General features: G+C 36.1%; 1 protein-coding gene across 2 annotated transcripts in view; it reads right to left on the reverse strand.

Moving 5' to 3' along the window:
* LOC107284275 (serine/threonine-protein kinase 33) overlaps positions 1–19,443 on the reverse strand; it is a 64,978-nt gene that overhangs the window by 27,170 nt on the left and 18,365 nt on the right. The window contains exons 2-4 of one of the 2 annotated variants that reach the window (XM_015812344.1): positions 16,485–16,549; positions 4,977–5,115; positions 735–1,015 (exon numbers count right to left, since the gene is read on the reverse strand). In XM_015812344.1, coding sequence (XP_015667830.1) covers positions 735–947 — 213 coding nt within the window. In that variant the 5' untranslated portion in view covers positions 948–1,015; positions 4,977–5,115; positions 16,485–16,549. Of the gene's footprint in view, positions 1–534; positions 647–734; positions 1,016–4,976; positions 5,116–16,484; positions 16,550–19,443 lie in introns of those variants that run through there. The other variant, XM_015812418.1, reaches the window with a different exon arrangement.

A 19,443-nucleotide genomic window follows, 5' to 3' on the forward strand; every position in this document is an offset into this window, starting at 1 on the left:
GAACAGATGGGGAAAGAGCAACAGAATAGCCTGCAGATGTCCTTGGTTACAATTACTATGGTAAATGAAACACTCATTTGAAGATTAGTAAAGAGACAGCTAAATATTGAGTCAATAACTAGCAGTTTGCCTATTTAGAAAAGAACGAGAAGTTACAGTGGTCACAGGATTTCATAAGAGAAGGAATAATATGAATTAGTCTATAAAGCAATTGATATATGATGCAACATCCATAGCTAGATTTCTCAGCACTCAATTGCGTATAAAACTCATCCCGGTTTTAAAAGGAAGCTCCATCCAAGATTTGAGCAGGATACATTTTTCAGGAAAAAAATCACTGCTATTTCACAGGGCAAAGGCTATGATCCTGACATATTTGTCTGGGTTTGTGGGTGATAATTTGTAGATGGCAAATGTCACATGGTATATATATTTCTGCAATTATTGTTATATAGGTGCCACAGAAAATAATTTCAAAGTAAATCAGTGCAGAGCAGAGGGAGACAAGAAAATGTCTAAATTTTGTTTGCTTACATCTTCTAAAGAAGATACTTGTTTTCTTGAGGGGCCTTCTTCAGGTTCCAAATTCTCATTTGTTATATCAGTTGATACATCTGAGGTTTGTCCTCCAGAGCACAAAGAATCCTTTTTGNAGGTGCCACAGAAAATAATTTCAAAGTAAATCAGTGCAGAGCAGAGGGAGACAAGAAAATGTCTAAATTTTGTTTGCTTACATCTTCTAAAGAAGATACTTGTTTTCTTGAGGGGCCTTCTTCAGGTTCCAAATTCTCATTTGTTATATCAGTTGATACATCTGAGGTTTGTCCTCCAGAGCACAAAGAATCCTTTTTGCAATAGGGACAAGAAAATACAATATTGCTTGGTTGAAATGTTGCAGAGCACTTGAGGCATTTTACATTCTTCTCTTCTTTATTGAGATCAGCCATTTGTTTGATTGTATGGATCCTGCTGTGCAAATTAAATAGTAGCACAAAGATTGGTGCCTCTCTATACACTGTTGAAGGAAACAGAACAAGGAGGTGAGAAAAAGAATTGTTCTGGTGGCATAAAATATGTAGTGAGTGGCAAGCAACAATATTGTAACAAAGAAAGACCCTTGATATTTATAGATAATTTGGAGAAGCAAAAATCAAAAACATCATTATAAAAATATTTTTCTACAAAGCAAAGTCCAGCAAAGAATTATGGGAATTTTCCCATGTATTAAAAATACAGTAAATAAAACTGGGTCTGTAAAAATATTTCTATAAGTAAGAAAGTTAAATCATCATTATCACTTCCACTATAACTCTATAGTAAGAGAGTACAAAGTAAAAATTCAACAAAGAACTTACTGAGATTCAGTTTACAAAGCAGAAAAAATAGCACTGTGTTTTTTATGATCTAGTATTAGTTTGGTTTACTTTTTTTAATTTACTGTATATGACCACTCATTTCACTATCCAGTTTTGGATGGCCGACAACATATAAAAACAATACAACAAGCATAATAAAACCACAATAAATATGACAACCAGGTCTCAGGGCTAATGGTGTTCCAAAGTATAAGTGCTTCAACAGAAAAGGTATGCTTTCTGAATCCAGCAAGATGAATTGTTTAACCAGTGCAACTCATACCATGCCTCTCCCACCAGACCAAATGGGACAAACAGAAAAAAGTGGGGAAAGGCAGTCCTACAAATATCCCAGATTTATTCCATGAAAGAAATTGCATCCTGAATCACAGTGAAATAAATGGAATGGAATCCAGTGCAGCTCATGGAGCAGAAATATAATGAAAATGTACTAAAGCAGAGGCCCGCAGTACCCAGGCTACAGACAATACCAAGTCGCACTCCTTGGGAATCAGGCCATGCAAATGGCGGGTGAGCGCGCAAACGTGCAAAACTGCATTTGTGCAAGCGACACGAGTGTGCGAAACTATCCCCTCTTCCCTTTCCCACTATGGCTGCTAATCCATAGAGCTGGAAAGGTTGGGGACCAATGTACCAAAGCAGTGATCCCTAACCCCCGGGTGGTGGCCCACTACCAGGCCATGGCCTATTCAGAATTGGGCTGCATGAATGGCTGGCTGCAGCAAGCACGCACATGCAGCTCAACTTGCATGAACGGCGGGCCGGCAAGAACTAGCAAGCATGTGCGCCGGCCTGCTGTTCACGCAAGTCAAGCTGTGCGCATGGGTCTGGCCCTCTGCTTGCGCAAAGGCTGTGTGCAGACGCTCACATGTATGCCCACTGCTCGCACAGTCCAGTTCCCTATCTCCCCCCAGCCAGGCTGTCAAGTCACAAAGGTTGAGGACTGCTGTACTAAAGTATGCCCACAACTACAGTACATACACTGAATTAGCTCCAAATTCTGGATTAGGGTCAGCCCCATTTACAATGCATTGCAGTAATCCATTCCAGAGGTGATCAAGTGATGAATGACCATAAGCAATGTGTTCTGGTTCAGAATAAAATGAAGTTGTGCAAAAGCCTTCCTGGACATGGTTGCCACTTGATGCTCAAGCAGGAGCTGTGAATCCAGGATGACCTTCAAATTGCACATCAGTCCTGTTTGGGGTAGTCCAAACCAATCCAAAACTAAAGATTTAAAATCTCCAAATCTAGGAGGTCCTGAAAATTCAAAGCCACTCTGTCTTGTTACAGCTGAGCTGCTGGCTCTTCTCTGTCCAGACTCCCACAGCCTCCACATCAAGGTAAAATCTCTACAGCATCATTTGGTTGCCCCAGGATAGAAAGAAAGAGCTGGGTATCATCAGAATATTAACGATACCTCACCCCATATGTTCAATTGCCTTACACAGAAGCTTTATGTAGTTGTTAAAGAGAGAGCATTGAATCATGGGCTACATTTCTTTCCCCCATCAACACTGGCTGAAATTAGCTCCTGAAGAAGAAAAGGCTGCTGAGAGATCAAGGAAAGCTAGGACAGACACACCGCTCCCATCTTACCCTCATCAGAGGTGATCCACAACAACTATCAATGCCAATTTGATCCCATACCTAAGTCTGAGACCTGATTGAAAGGGTCCAGATAAGAAAAGGTTGGAAACGGGACTAAAATTATTCAGTATGATTAGGTTCAGCTATTGTTTCTTTAGGAGGGAATAAACTACCCCTCCCTGAGCACTGGCAGAAAAGCCCTTCTCTCAGGAATTCATCATATAGCCTTTGCTAACGAGGAGAGTCATGGAGCTAGGTGGCTTAGCTTAGAGTTCCAAGAACCCTGCCCACTGAATCAGGATTAGCAGGATCAACCTCATTCCAGATAACCAAGCCAGAATGGTCTTCAATCAATTTCATGGGACCTTCATCAAGGCCAGAGCTCAATTTGGAGCAACTTTCTCTGATAGGTACATAGTATATTTCTCCCAGAGAGTCTCCATATGGTCCCACTTTCTTCAAGTTGGCTTTTTGCAGGACCATCAGATGGCTATTTGCAAATGCAGTAAGAATGGAGAAATACTAGTGTGTGGCTGTCTTTACTATCACAAAGTAGGCATTAATAAGGGATCTAGCATGTACTCAGATTCATCCCTCATTGTCATCCAGCACTGATCTAGGCCAGGGGAAGGCAACCTTGGCTCTTTTATGACCCATGGACATCAACTCCCAGAATTCCTAAGCCAGCATGGTCGGCTCAGGAATTCTGGGAGTTGAAATCCACGAGTCATAAAAGAGCCAAGGTTGCCTGCCCCTGATCTAGGCATTTCTACTCCAGTTTTATTTCCCTCAGCTCCTCTGTAAACCAGTCCCAGGATCCATGAGAGGGGACAGGTTGCATAAGGCAATCAGTCCAAAGCACTAGCTGCCCTTTCATTTCAGATGGTGACTAAGGCTTCAGTCAAATCATGCAACATGTCCTCAGGAACAACCTCAAGTTCATTCTGGAACTTAAGATTAGACTAATTAATTGTATCCAGTGTCCTGTGGCAGTGAGCATCACCAAAGAACTTCAAGAAAATCAGTGATGTTACCATGACAGGTGTATGATGGCAGTGTTCCCCAACTCCAGATCATCCCATCACTATCCCAATAGAAAAAACAGATCCACCATATGATCACTATTATGTACAAGTCCACTGATGACCTTGGTCAAGTCTCTGATTATCACAGAGGCCTCTGTGATAATCAGAGACTTGACCAAGGTCATCAGTGGACTTGTACATAATAGTGATCATATGGTGGATCTGTTTTTTCTATTGGGATAGTGATGGGATGATCTGGAGTTGGGGAACACTGCCATCATACACCTGAGCAAATTTTGCTTCCAGAGAATGCAGGTAGACCATAAGGCTGGGGGACTCCATCACCAGTCCAGTCATGGAATCCAAAAGGTCAGGCAGAAAGGTTGCTGTGAAGCAAGGATTATGGTATCCTTGCTTCAACAATCCCAGCTGATCCCTAGAGCCCTACTTAACAAATAGGGTCTCGTATCCAATTATCTATGAGACAGCACCCCTGAACACCAACAAATTATTCTTGATGGTCATAGCTAAGCCACCATTACTATACGAAGCCCTTGGCTGATATCACTCAAAATCCAGGTAGGTAGATCACCAAGAAGGGAAATCTCAACTCCATGTCCAATCATGCCTTGGAACAAATGCCAATTAGCCTTCTCCACCATGATTAAATCACAGTTTTTATTGCAGACTGACCTGGTATTTAGCAGCAGCAGCAACAGCATTCAAAACTCAGGGTCTCTAAAAATCTAATGGTTTGGAAATGGGATTGAACACAGGAGGCTAGAACCAATATAATACATAGAGGCCATTTTTCCCAAGCCTGCCCTGGACCCTCTCTCCCCTTACCCATAATCAGAGTGATGTTCAAGCTTGGCCCTAACCTCTCCCCCCAAATGTCCTCCTCCATGTTAGCCTGTCCAGCCCAGAGATAACCATTCATTATTAGAAAATAAATAGTTAATGTAATGTAAAAGAAAAATCTTACCTCATAAAGTGAGGCCCCACAATGAAATGGGCAATATTGTCATGGAAAGGAATAGGAGCAATACCAGATAGATAGAAATCACTGGATGCCACTGAATGCCAAAAGTACAGATTCAATCACTTTAATATTCATGAGCTATCTAAAAAGACAATAAAAACACAAGAAATTAAAACCAAGTTCTGAATAGCTAAAGGTATGTTTAATAAGGATGTATCAATTGGTAGAACTTGAAATCTTGGATAAAATTTCAAACCCTGCCTTTGGATCTCATTTCATTTTAGTTAAGGCAATGCTTGTCAGACCATATGTAATTCTATTTGTTTGTAGTTCTTTAATGTTTCATTCTGTACCATGAATTGCTTGTCTTGAACAAGGGTCATGGGTCTTTGGCAAGCTCAGCATCTCCTGTAGTTCCAAAAACATAGTTTTTAAGCCCTAAAGTACTGAAAGATTGAAGTTACTAAATAAAGTTCACAGACGCTCCATAATAATCATGGCTCTAATATTATAATCAATATACAGTATAATGGCAATTCAGCTTTGAAACAACAAATTAAACTTTGCTTTTGCAGAACCAAAAGGATCAGTCTTTCTATTTCAATACTGGAGTGAATTTAAGATTGAAAGTAATTTTGCAACCTAAATCCAACAGTTTAAATCTAAATAGTTTCTTTCTAACAAAACAAAACTATCGTCTTCTTCACTATATTCCAAGCCCAAATAACCAAAAATTCTTAATAAACTAAAACTTTTGGTAAATAATTTAAATCATGTTAACAACTTTAAACATATTTCTCTATGCAAAATCACATTAATAATAATTTGAATATCAACACAAAATGGGACTATATTATTAGCAAGCAAGCCAAATCAATCAGAATAGAGCTGGAAGGGACCTTGGAGGTCTTCTAGTTCAACTCCCTGCTCAAGCAGGAGATCCTAAACCCTTTCAGATAGGTGGCTGTCCAGTCTTTTCTTCAAAATCTCCAGTGATGAAGCACCCACAACTTCTGAAGGCAAGCTTTCTACTGGTTAATTGTCCTCACTGTTAGGAAGTTTCTCCTTAGTTCTAAGTTGCTTCCCTCCTTGATTAGTTTCCATCGTTTCTGGTCTTGCCTTCTAGTGCTTTGGAAAATAGGTTGACCCCCTCTTCTTTGTGGCAGCCCCTCAAATACTGGAATACTGCTATCATATCACCCCTGGTCCTTCTTTTCTCTAGACTGGCATGTATCACATGTATCAAAGTTCCCTCCTACAGAAAAGCCTTATAAACATCTGCTAAGGTTGCCAATAAATACGAGTTAGTGTTAAGTTCATGCAAGACATGAACTTTTTTTCATTTTTTTTTCAAACATGACGGTGCTGAGTTATTAAAAGTGGATGTTCTAATATTTCATTCCATATTTCATGCAAATGGTCATTGTCTATCTTAACAATATTTACAGTAGTTAAAACACAGCATCAGCAGGCTTAGGATTTTCCAAACTATTTCCAATGCAAGTCATTTAGGAAAATTCAGAAGTTACAACAGGTCTCTACCAAACAGGCAAAATATGTTTTAATTGAATATATTGACATTTGACAGCTTTATGCAGCCTTTAGTGCTTTCCCCCCTTTTCTGCTTCTCCAGTTTTCATTTGTAAGGCAAACAAATAGAATCATTTACTATGTAAGGGGAAAAAAGATATTCCACATTTTAAACTTTACTTCACTAAACACTTAATATAATGTTCAGGATACAGCAAGCACAACACAGAAGTTAGTTGTTCATGACATATGATACAATCATTTATTTAATGGTCAACTGTGCAAAATGAGAGTGTGTTTTGTCTACCACACAGGTACCAAGAAATAATTAACTTAAGGAACCTCTTAAAACTTTTTAATGTTAACAAACCATGTCAAATGGTCATTCTTTTGCTCTCCTTATTTCATAATCCATTTGAAAGCATTCCTAACATACCAAAAAAAGAACATAATTAAATATAAGACTTATAATAAACAAAAGTAAGGGAAAACTTTATTATTATTCTTTCTAAACTGACAAAAGCTTTCAATACTCAAAATGAAAATAACAAGGAAATCTTTATAAGGCCCATTTAGTCTTGAATGCTATAGGAAGTCCATTGTGAGCTGAAGAATTAGTGTCATGTTATTCATCCCTAAAAGCAATAATTGCATATTAATAAAATAGCTCAAGCCAATACCATGTAATTGTAGCTTTATTTCTACTAAGTAAACTAAAAGCCTTTTATTATATATTCACAAGAAGGCATTCTTCGCCTATTTAAATTTTCTATTTAAGAATATTTTAGGCTTGTGTTATAGGCTAAAGGCATAAATGATACAATTGTATTATGTGACAGGTAACATTTGTTCAATTTATATACTTGACTTTTTAGCAAAATATGTATAATCAGAAATCTCTATTGATATTAAATTATTTTATTTCAGCTCATTAATACTAATTTATTAAAAATGTATCCCCCCTTCAATTTTTTTACTAGGATAATGCAGACTACATCATTATCTAATAGTGGTATGAAATTTTCTAAAATGTTCTAAAAAGGCATTATTTTGTCCCCCAGTTTTCAGCCCATATTGAAGCATGAAGAATGTGAAAATAATGTGCTTAGTCCTCTCTGCTGGCCTCCATCAAAAGCAAAGAGCCCTGATTAGAAGAGTAGAAGAGCAATGATTCCATGGATTGATTCTAACAAACGTTGAGACCAGAGTGAATGGCTTTGAAGGACAGGAGGAGGAGACTCCACCAAGACAAGAGTCTAATAAAAGAGTTTCGGACACGATTGGGCCTGAATAAAACCTCAAAAAACTCCCTCCCTAGATCTCACAAAGACAAGGGGGGGGGGAGCACATTCAGACTTGCAAGATTTTGTTACTATAGCTTTACAATAAAAGTAGTACTGGCCTACATGACATTGAATTCCTAGTCTGTTCTACCCTGAAGGACTGACAGTAAATATATCCAATTCATAGTCCTTTTATTCCCTCAGGGAATAAAATCTTTAACAAGCTCTCTCTAGATGACTACAGTAGAAAGTATAAGCTGAATCACAATTAGCAAGACTGTTCCTAATACAGCCCAACACAATGCCATACTGGGCTTTATAGGTAATAATCAATATCTTGAATAGAGCCTGGAAGCCTACTGATAGTCAATGCAGTGACTTTAAGATTGTTAAAACATTACTATTACAGGTTTCCTTAACCAGTTGAAGCCTTGTCACCAAGTAAACAATTTCTTTAAATATTCTGATCTTTGTTGTCATACAAATATTCTCACTCTCTATTATTATATTTCAGTTTCCCACTGCTTTCCTTCCTAGACTTAATCTGCTCTTTGCTTGTCCAACATACATATAGTTTTATGCTGTTTTTTTAGGTTTCTGTTTTCATCTCTGTGAAAAACCTGCGTCTCAGTTATATACTTTCTAGGTGCAAGCCTGGAAAAAAGATTCCATTGTTTTAAGAAATTTACTTAAAGCTAAGGTGATTCTTTAAGTAGTTATACCTTCCCTGTTTGTTATTCTGAAGTATATTTATTTCTTACCTGGCACTGAAAGTCTGTGTGCAGCCATTGTACTGGATGTTCTTTTTGTTGCCTAGCCTTTCATTTTCTAGCTTACTTTGGCTCTCGTGATCTGAAAACACTGTCTAGATCTGAAAGCCACTTGGATCTTTTCCTTTGAAATGTTTGCAGTGCATTTTATTTTCTGTTTTGGATTCCACAATAGCTCTTATTGCTCCCCATAGCTTCTCAAGTTATCTTTCACATAAGTTACACAAAGTAAGTCTGTCCCTTACACTTATTTTATTGTTTGGGTATATGTCCTCCAGGTCAAATTTGCTGGCAGACATACTTCAATTTTCTAAGTGTAATCTGTATATTTGACCTCTGTAGCTCATGTCTGTTCTGTTCTGTATTTGAACTGTCCCAGGTAACTAGACTGCACTTCTTATTGTCTGTTTCCAATGATGTGGTCAATTTGATTTCAATTTTCACATTATATCCACTAAATCCAATACAAAGGATAAGCACATACTTAGCAATTTTTTTTTAATTTACTACCATTTTATTCCATATTAAGCTCTCATGTCCTGAATAGTATATTATATACTCATCTAATTTAAAATGCTCCCTTCTGGCACTATTGTTCACTTACTCCTAATTTCTCCTAATGTACTCCACTTCTACTTTGACAATTTCAGTGTTTTCTTGGTACATATTTCTCATATTCTGTGTATCAATGATGTGTGTCTCTGGATAATGGGACATTCTTCTTTCAATAAGAGCGCCATAAACAACCAGGCTTCCTTGTGATTTTGGTCTGGCTATATCATCAGAACTACTTATCAGACTTTAGTATTATTTCCCAATAACAAAAAAGGGCCTTCTGACTTGCAGATTCATAATCTGGTATTTGAAATGTTTCAGCCATTTTATCCAGTTTTCTTGGCAACAATAACAAGGTTTGCAATTGATTTTTGTACTTCATTCTACATGAATTGTCTTCCCTCGTCTGCACAGCCCACCTCCTCTCATTTTCTGTTGAGGATCATGCCTGGCTTTGCCTATTCCCTTTTGGCTTTAATTGGTAAAGATGACCTCACTCTGGCCTGTGTTGCTCTCAGTATTTACTGAAGCTTCTCCAACCTCCCACCTCAAAGTCCAATCCCATCAGAAGGAAAATTCTGTTTAACAGCTAAAAAATGAAAAATGTAATGGACAAGACAGGAAATTGGAAGACATGATTACACAAAGAAGGGGAGTAGAGGCTCTACCCGCGCTAAACCTCCAAGAAAGGACATCCCCTGCTATTACTTACGCTGATACGGATCGTGCGGGAAGGACAACTTCTAGTAAGAACTCGGTGCCTGGAGTACATTCTAGTATAACCGGCCCAGTGACGAGATCGAAGAGTCGTGCACACGCCCTAGTTAAACCTATAAAGGGACTTTCCCATTGACCAGCATTCTAAGCTCTGAAGATGTCGGCAGATGCTGACGAAAGCTAGGCACTTTTATTGATTTCTATGTGTTTTAAAGGTTTTTAATATTCTTAAGAACTTTTATCTCTAAATTATTATTATTAAATTATTTATTGTATTCCCTGGTGCTCACGTCTATTGACTGACTTTGAACATATATGTGTGTGTGTGTGTGTGTGTGTGTGTGTGTGTGTGTGTGTGTGTGTGTGTGTGTGTGTTTCAAAATTTTGGGCCGACAGGGTGCACCAAACTCAAGATAGAAAGAAAAACAGTGTACCCATTTAAACATTATAATTACGTTTAATATTATAAAAATGGAAGCAAAATGGCTGGAAAAATTAAGTAGAGAATTTAAATAGAGAAAAATACTATTTAAAAATGGTACATGAAAGTAAAATGCAACCATTTGTTTTCTTTTGTTTATGTTATTCTATTATTTACATTGGATCATATTTTTCTTAAGTGAACATTTATATGATATAAATTCTAGAATAAGTCTACTGAAACCAATATTCTAAGTTTAAGGAATCTCTGGTTCAGTGTGATTAAAAGCAATAGAGCACATCATCTGATGATATACTTCTCAAGAAAAGGCAATAAGCCTCAGGCTCACTATTATTTGATTACACAATTTTATTGACAGGTTGAAAAGCTTAAAAGGTAACTGAGAAATGAGCAAGATTTCATTTTCACAGGGAAAAGATTCATTTCCTTGTTTGAAAGGGCATCACCATGTCATTTTTCCAATGCTTAAAAATCCCCTTCCTTTGTTATGTGAAGCCTGGCTAGAATTTTTTTGTTCTAATCTTTTCATTTAAAAGATTTCTAGCCAGTTATGGTTGAAGGGTTTTTTTTCACAATGCACAAAATCATTTCCAAGTAATGATGGTTGTTTAGAAGTTTTTTAGTATTTTATATCTGCATGTTTGGGAAAATCAATATTCTTACATTTAGTTTTCCTATATCCCTCTTTTTTCAAGTATATAGAATTATAAAGAATAAAATCCAAAGTTCACAGTCTTTATTTAGAAGAGCTCTTTTGATCAACCTGTGGTCAAACAGAGCAATAGTGCTACAAGGGAAAGGTAAGCATTACCACTTCTCTTCTCACTTTGCAACTGCTTGAATTCTCTAAAAAAAATTACTCCAAAGAATTCCTCAGACTTCCTCAGCAGATTTTTCAGACAGTAAAGCCTCAGAGAGTGTGGAAATAAGCAGAATAACTCTCCTTGCTCTTCTATTGGCAGGACATTAAGCAGGGATAAGCTAGTAAAGAAAACTAAAGCATGCAGTGTGGATGCAATCTAGTATTTCTATATAGGAATGGAATGAATAGAGAACAGTATGTAGAATGGAATATGGACTAGACTAGACTAGAATAGAATATAGAATATAGACTAAAATCATAGGGTGAAATGCACATCAAGGTCTTCTAGTCCAACCTCTGCCCAAATTAGGAGGCCTTACACCATCTCAGATAAATGGTTGTCCAACCTTTTCTTGAAAACCTCCAGTGATGGAGCACTCACAATTCTGAAAGGCAACCTGTTCCATTGATTAAGTGTTCTCATTGTCAGGAAATTTCTCCTTAGTTCTTTAACTGTTCGCTGTACAATTTAGCCTTCAGACCCATTATCATTTTTGTTGCTCTTCTCTGCACTCTTTCAAGGGTGTCAGCATCTTTTTTGTATCTTGGTGACCAGAATTGGACACAATATTCCAAGTGTGGCCTTATTAGTACAGTATAAAGCAGTACTATCACTTCTTGTGATCTTTTATTGATGTAGCCTAGGACTGCATTGACCTTTTTGGCAGATGCAGCATACCGCTGGCTCATATTCAAGTGGTGGTCCAGTAGGATACTCTCACAATTACTACTGCTGAGCCAGGTACTGCCTATTTTTTACCTATGCTTTTGTTTTTTCCTACCTAAGGATTAATTTATATTTATTATCTAGGATACTTATTGGCACTTGGATCCTCGGAATAGGAGTTAAACTTAAATATAAAAATAATTGCAAAGACTGTTGATAAAACAAGAATATTTGAACAAGATCATTCTGCCATATCAATCAGTCACTACATACTGTAATCATTTTCACCACTTTCTTTTTTTTATAGTATTTTATTAGGTTTTACAAGGATAAGGAAAGGGTAGGATCGATATGGGTATTAGGTAGGGTTCAGGAGTGGGGTTAGGGTGAGGGTAGGTACAAAAATGGGGTTGCCACCAACAATAATTCCACGCTTTAACAAGCAGACTGTCGTCCGGATACAAATATTAAATAACAGTAATTAATATAATGATAAATAACTATAATCAATAAGAATAACCATAATCATAAAAATATTAGTTATTCAATAGATATCATTCATCCTAATAGACTTCACAATCCTTTCTCGCTAGATCGTATTGCTAACCATTGATAGAATTTTCCCCATGTTTTAAAATAAACTGAATCAAAGCCATTCCCTCTGATCTCTACGGTTTGTTAGGATCAACCCATGGAATCATTGCTCTTCTACTCTTCTAATCAGGGCTACTTGTTTTTGATGGAGGCCAGCGGAGAGGACTAAGCATATTATTTTCACATTCTTCACCACTTTCTGTAATATAGTATGCATAAAATGAGAGATTCTAAATCCTACTTTTTTAAAAAAAATCACATCAATTTGGCAAACATCTAAAAACAATCAGAATATGGCTTCCGGTTTGCCATTGCAGCGCTGGTGGACACATGGAGGCGAGCTCCATCTTCAGCGTCCGGTTTTATTCCGCTGGGGGACCCTGGAAAGGGTCGAAAGTCACCCTGTAGGGGCGACGAGCAAGGAGACAACTCCCACTTGATCCCGGGGCAGCTCTCCAAACCAGCAGGGAAAAGACTGGCCATAGTAATATGGCTCGTCATTAAGCTGCTGACAGCCGAAGTCAAAATTACAACCAAGCACCTTTAAAGCAACACGGATGAAACTGGGTGAGATCTGATCTTCTCTTTAAGACTTCAAATATATTTCCTGCAAAAGCTGCCCAAAGTATTTCTCCTCCTGTGAGGAGAGAGGGAAGGGAATTCTTACCCCACCCTCTAAGAACAGCGGCAATTGACTACTTAGGGGAAAAGAGCAATTATAAGAACAATTCTAATTTAATTGGATGCATATACCTTTGAAATTTGGAAACTAAAAGTTTTCCTATTCTTACTGGGGATATTGGCTTTTATTTAAAAAGAAAAGAAACAAACCTTGAAAAACTATTATTAAAACTTGGGATTTAAAAAGTTTTAAACGGCATTGGTGACATCTTGTGGCAAAATATGCTATTACAATTTGTTATTGACTAAAAGAGACTTGGCTGGAAGCTCAGTAATTAGAAAAAACCCTCTTGACCTTGATATACCTCCTGTGAGAAACACAACTGTAAAGAAGGAACTGCAAGGCGGTTTATCTGGCCTGTTTGAACTATGAAGATAAACCTTTATTGACTTTCAGAATTGTATGTGGGAAATTGTTTTCCTATTTCTTTACATGAGAAGTATTTGTTACTACATGAGATGATGGAATACTTTGGACTATAAATTCTTACCTGCCAAACAATTTTCACTATAAGACTATTCGCAATACATGAAATAGATGTCACACATCTAGCTACAAAAACTACTTTTAACATTTGATTTTAAATCCTTAATTGAATACATTATCAAGAGAATATGGATGAAGATTAGGAAAAAATCCTTTCTATGTTGAAATCAATACATAAAACCATTCTTTCAGCATGTAACAAAATGAGAGGCAACATAAAGGAACAAGATGCCAGCTTAAATATACAGACCCAGATTTTGGCTACAACCAAAGACCCAACAATTCAGAAAGCAACAGGAGAAATGGAACAACTAAATATTAAGACAGAGGACCCAACTGACCAACAGATACAGCCAATGGGGAAATTAGAAAAGAGAGTGACAACATTGAAAATGGAAAAAAAAATTCATAAATCAGAAGATACTTGAGGAAAAGGAAGAAGAACAGACTGAATGGAAGATAAACTTATTAGGACAATTGTGGGAAACTGGAATAATGGGGAGCGATCAAAGAAATATAATGGGGCCAGTTTTTCCAAAAAAAGTGTAATTAAATTGTTTTCTTAACTCAAATAATGCACACAATAATAGAGGGAGAACTATTTGATGAATTAAAAGTACTGACATGGATGGTTAGTTGGCAAAGGAAAAAAGCCAGAGTAAGGCTGAAAGAAACTAGGGTTTTGATTTATTAGGGGGGATTTTGTACTATTGATTAGAAAGTTAAAGATGGTCAAATATAGATATTTTTTTAGGAAATAAAGTAATATTATAACTGAATAGGTAAGATGTGTAATAAGATTAATAGATTTTTGGTTTAATATGGTGGGAAAAAAGAGAATTTTAAAAATATAATAAGATTATATGCAAATAGATAAGATGTATATTTAAAATATTAGATTTTGTTATAAAAAGGGGGAAATGTAGAAGCTGAGATAAGGGAAACTCTAGTTAGAAACTATAACATACCAAATGTTAAGTTGAATATAGAGGGAAAATTAAAGCCTGGGGAAAAAGCTACAACAGGACATTGATGTATATAAGATTGAATGTAAACACAATTAAGATATGTTTAAGTTTAAAATTATTGATAAATGTAACAAAGATGGTTTTACTTAGTTGGTAACAATAAGAATTATATTAATTCAATATGAGATAGTAGATATTAAGGGATAAAGAGAGGAAATATCTGATGTTATAACTTGAGATTTGTGCTAAAAATTTATGTATGTTATGGAATCATTGATTACCCAGTCACCACGTTGCTTTTTAAACGTTTAATTGTAAAATTAGAAAATCAATAAAATATTATAAAAAATAAAATAAAAACAATCAGAATATCAGAATATGTTAGAAGGAAATTATACTGTAACCCAACACATATAGAGGGTACCATGTTAGTAAAGTCTAAATCTCAGTTCTCATATCCCCATTTTCAGACAAATAGCCATCCAGGTCAAAAAGTCAATGCTTGCCTAAAAACAAGACTTATTTACTTTAAGCAATGTAGTAAACTCTAAATCAAAGATCTGAGCTGAAAACATATACCATCCTCACTGAAAAGGAATAATATACAGCCTGATTCATAAATACAGTGGAGGGAAGGCTCTGAGACAAAGCTGTTTGTCAGTTCCAATGACAAACTGCAGTTGCCATATTTTTATCTCCATTTACAATCAATTTGGAATAAAAATACTACATTCTGGACTGCGAATCAAAAAGTAAAGAATCATATGTATCTTGTTTTTTTGTACAGAACAGAAATTGACTTTTTCAAATATTTCTAATTATGGTCCTCATCAGCAACTTTGTGAAAAAAGAAATGTGTGAAATAAAGATAGAACTGCTCCCACTAAGAGCAGTTCCAAACAGATGTTACCATGCTTAAATCTAAGTTTATCTTTTAGCATATGTTACATGATGGTAATTTGAAGAAAAATAAATAAATTGATGTCCTAATGTGCAGTATTTAGAATAAGTAGGTTGAGGACTGCAACCTTAACCTACAAATATCTGACATACACCTGCAGAAATTGAAATTAGATAAACTAGTATGTACTAGTATGCTTTCATATTAGTAGTCTACAAACTACAAAGTTTACTTACTTCACTATATTTAACAGCAGAACATAGTACCTAGGAATTGAGGCAATGAGCAATAAATTCTTAAATTAAATATGTGGATTAGATGTATATTAGCATTTATTTAAATCATATACTGATGTTCTACATGCAAATTAACGTCAATTACTGTCATTAATGCAATTAAGAACTGTGCAAGTGGCTTTTCAGAGTAATTTGCAAGAACAGTTGGAGTGGGGGCAAATCCAGACTACAGTCCTGGGGATTGATTGATTGATTATTTCATGTTTCTAAACCGCCCATTTACCTCAGAGAGAATTTAGATTTCCTACCTAGAGGCATACTTGGTGATCCTATTGCAGACTGATTTCCTTTATCTCCTATCCCACTATCTCCTGTCTGTATTGATTAAAAAAAAAGTCTCCTATAAATTCCTCACAACTACATTGCAATTCCAAGCCAGAAATTGTTTACTTTTTACTTTGATGTAGTGTTTCAATTTGTTTCTCAGTTTAGTGGAACTTTGTTTTCTATAGAAAATTATCTGCAGTATTCTTATTCACTTCACTATGTATATTTTTAGGAAGGAAGAAGCAATATACAAAAGGTGAAACGAGATTGTCAGGAGCTGTGAGCCTTTTTTCCTATGAGTGGTGAGCATGAAGCTTTATTTTCACAACTACATGGACATCAATTTACTGATGTCATAAACTATCTTTATTCTTCCAAATATATATGTTTTTTTAACAGAAAGGCCTATTTTGTTTCTATAGAATACCCAAGGAAGAAGGACCTATACACCTAGCATTTTAATTAAATTGATTAAAAATCACAATTCTTACCTGATTCATTTACATCTAATCTGCAGGACAAAAGCAGCAACATGACTTCATATAGTTCTCATTACCTACATTGTTAACAAAGAATGAAAAAAAAAGTTTTCTGTTACACTTAAATAGAATACTGGACTTTCCATTATACTTACTGTTTCAAAATGATAAATACCGAAAGGACATTTGAGAACATCCAATTTATATAGTAACATCGTCAGAGCAACCAAAAGTTTCATTGGATTTTCAATGGCTGGATGCCAAGGCTTTATAATCAGTGGAGCACATCTGGAAAAGGAAAATTCAAACGCAAGAGACCCAAGGGGGTTGGAAAAAATGCTTGATTATACATGAAATCATCCAGGGGTAGCAGGGACCAAGTCTGTACAAGTAGAAGTAATTCTATAACTAGTCAACCTACTAACTGAGTAACAGATTGCTAGGAACACTAAACATAAAATATATAATATACTTATCTAAAATTGCCTTATATGATTCGCGTTGATCTTCCCATCTAATATAGCTATCATATTTGATGGATTCATCAAAAATAGTGTTTTCTGAGGAAATATATTCTGTACATTAAACAAATAACTGAATATTACATAATATTACATACCTTAATCAGTAAGTCACATAAGTCAAATAACCATAATTGTTCTTTCTAGCTGGAAACAGACAAGACTACTCAGTTTCACACCCTTGGCTTTTATTTGCTTTCTAATATCTCCCCTGCTCTTGAAAGCACAGCCCAAGGCTGGGAGCTATACAAACAAGTTACTCTCCTGAAATCCCCATGTTTCCAATCTCTCCTCTCTGTGGGTGGGGAGAAGGGGGGGGGAAGCATGTGATTTCTGTAGACAATCTTTCTCTTGCCCACTGGCAGCATAATTACATTGCTTGTAATGTGTACAAGACAAACAGTTACTCTCCTGAAATCCCTCTCCAATTTCTCTGTTCCCCAAGGGGGGAAGAGAAAGGAAAAAGAAAAAAATGGCAGGTCAAGCATAGGATAATGCATATAGACTGATCACATGACTGAGGGACACTGCAAAGGTTGTAAGCGGCCCATAGAGTTATTTTTTTCAGCACTTTCATAACTTCAAACAGTTGCTGAATAAACGGTTGGTCAGCAAGGACTACCTGTATCGAGAGCACAGAGTAACAGTTTTGCTAAGGACTTTAGTGTCATTTTCAGAATGAAATTATGAGGTATTTTTACTTAGCCTTATGTTCTTTATATTTCATGATTCCATCTTATAGCTTTACTGTCTGTCTGAAGCTGCTGAGAGAAATCGTCCTACAGTATGAAGTGGCATCATATGATGATATAGATATCCATAAGAAGCTCAGTCCAATAAGTTGAATTCTCTGTGAGGCTCGCCTATTATTTAGGGTCAATTTCATAATTGAGTCCAAGACTGAACTGTTAACAATCCCACAGAATGTCTTTCACTAGCTAAAGCCTCTCTCTGGATAAACAGTATAGTCACAATTATCTAAGTTTTAACAAAATATCACCCAGATTACAGTGCAAGTAATACATTTTGTGTCTAATAAGTCATTGAACACAGCTTAAAAACATTACTATGAAAATGTAATAGTTACAGAGTTTTGATGGAAAAAATATATCTGGTCAATAAACAAAGAGCTTCACTAACTCCTGGTTCAGATACAAGCTCTCCTTATGGACTAAGATTTAGCTTTGCCTAACCTTCCATGGCTTTGGATATAAGTACCTGGAGACAAATCTGCTGCCATATAAATTACTTATTATTAATTCACATTTGCAATCTATTTATTTGGGAAGCTTAATGAAGTATACATATTGCTCCTAGCAGATACTAATCAAATTGTGGTTAACTGTGACCGGATGAGATTTATAAATGTGTCAAAAGACATCCACTCTAATCTCAGACCTATCTATCTTGCTCTGTTTCCAATGGCAGTCAGTTTCTAGAAAGCTTACAGTTCTTTTTTCAATTTACATCTGTAGCATCTGATGCCTATTGATTCTGAATATGGGATTTAATCCAGGGGTCTGCAACCTTGACAACTTTAAGACTTGGTACTTTTATCTCATGGACATTATTTACAATTATTCATAAAACTAATTAATCAGTAGACTCCTGTGCCCTCACTAAGCAAGATTTCAATTTAAAAGAAATGATTCTGATTTAGCAAGTTATTTATACTATAATAGGAATTTACTTTTTTTTACTTCATGTGGTACAAACAAAGACATTGTGATTTGCTTGAAAACTATGGCTAAAAATCACTGCTCAGCAGAATGCAGATATTTCACATTTGGCTTCAGTGAGTTAGCACTAGAAGTATAAAAATCATATGTCCCGTTCCCTTCATTCTTTTTCATTCATTTCAGGTTCACACCATTTTTACAAGTAACTCATTTCAAAAATAAATAAAAGTAGTCCTCGACTTACGATCATAACTGAGCCACAACATTTCTGTGGCTAAGTGAGACATTTGTTGAGTTTTGCCCCATTTTACGACCTTTCCTGACACAGTTACTAAGTGAATCACTGCAGTGGTTAAGTGAGTAACACAGTTGTTAAGTGAATCTGGCTTCCCCATTGACGTTGCTTGTCAGAAGTTCACAAAAGGAGATCACATGATCTAGGACACTGCAAGTTATAAATATATGCCAGTTGCCAAGTGCCCAAATTTTGATCACATGATCACAAATTTGATCACAAATTTTGATCACCTGGGGGTGCTGCAACAGTTATAAGTGTGAAAAACAGGTTTTTTCAGTGTTATTGTATCTTCGAAAGATCACTAAATGAACTGTTGTAAATCAAGGACTACCTGTGTGCAATATTGTGTCATTCCCTTTAGTCTTTCACTTTTCAATAAAGTTAATGTGACCACTTTTTCAATCCCTACTAATTTCATACGTAAGATTATTAACATAAAGAGCATTTTTTGTGGTTAATCCATAATTTCTCAG

This window comes from Protobothrops mucrosquamatus, unplaced genomic scaffold (genome assembly GCF_001527695.2).
Source record: "Protobothrops mucrosquamatus isolate PMUCROS unplaced genomic scaffold, P.Mucros_1.0 scaffold_5, whole genome shotgun sequence".
NCBI lineage: Eukaryota > Metazoa > Chordata > Lepidosauria > Squamata > Viperidae > Protobothrops > Protobothrops mucrosquamatus.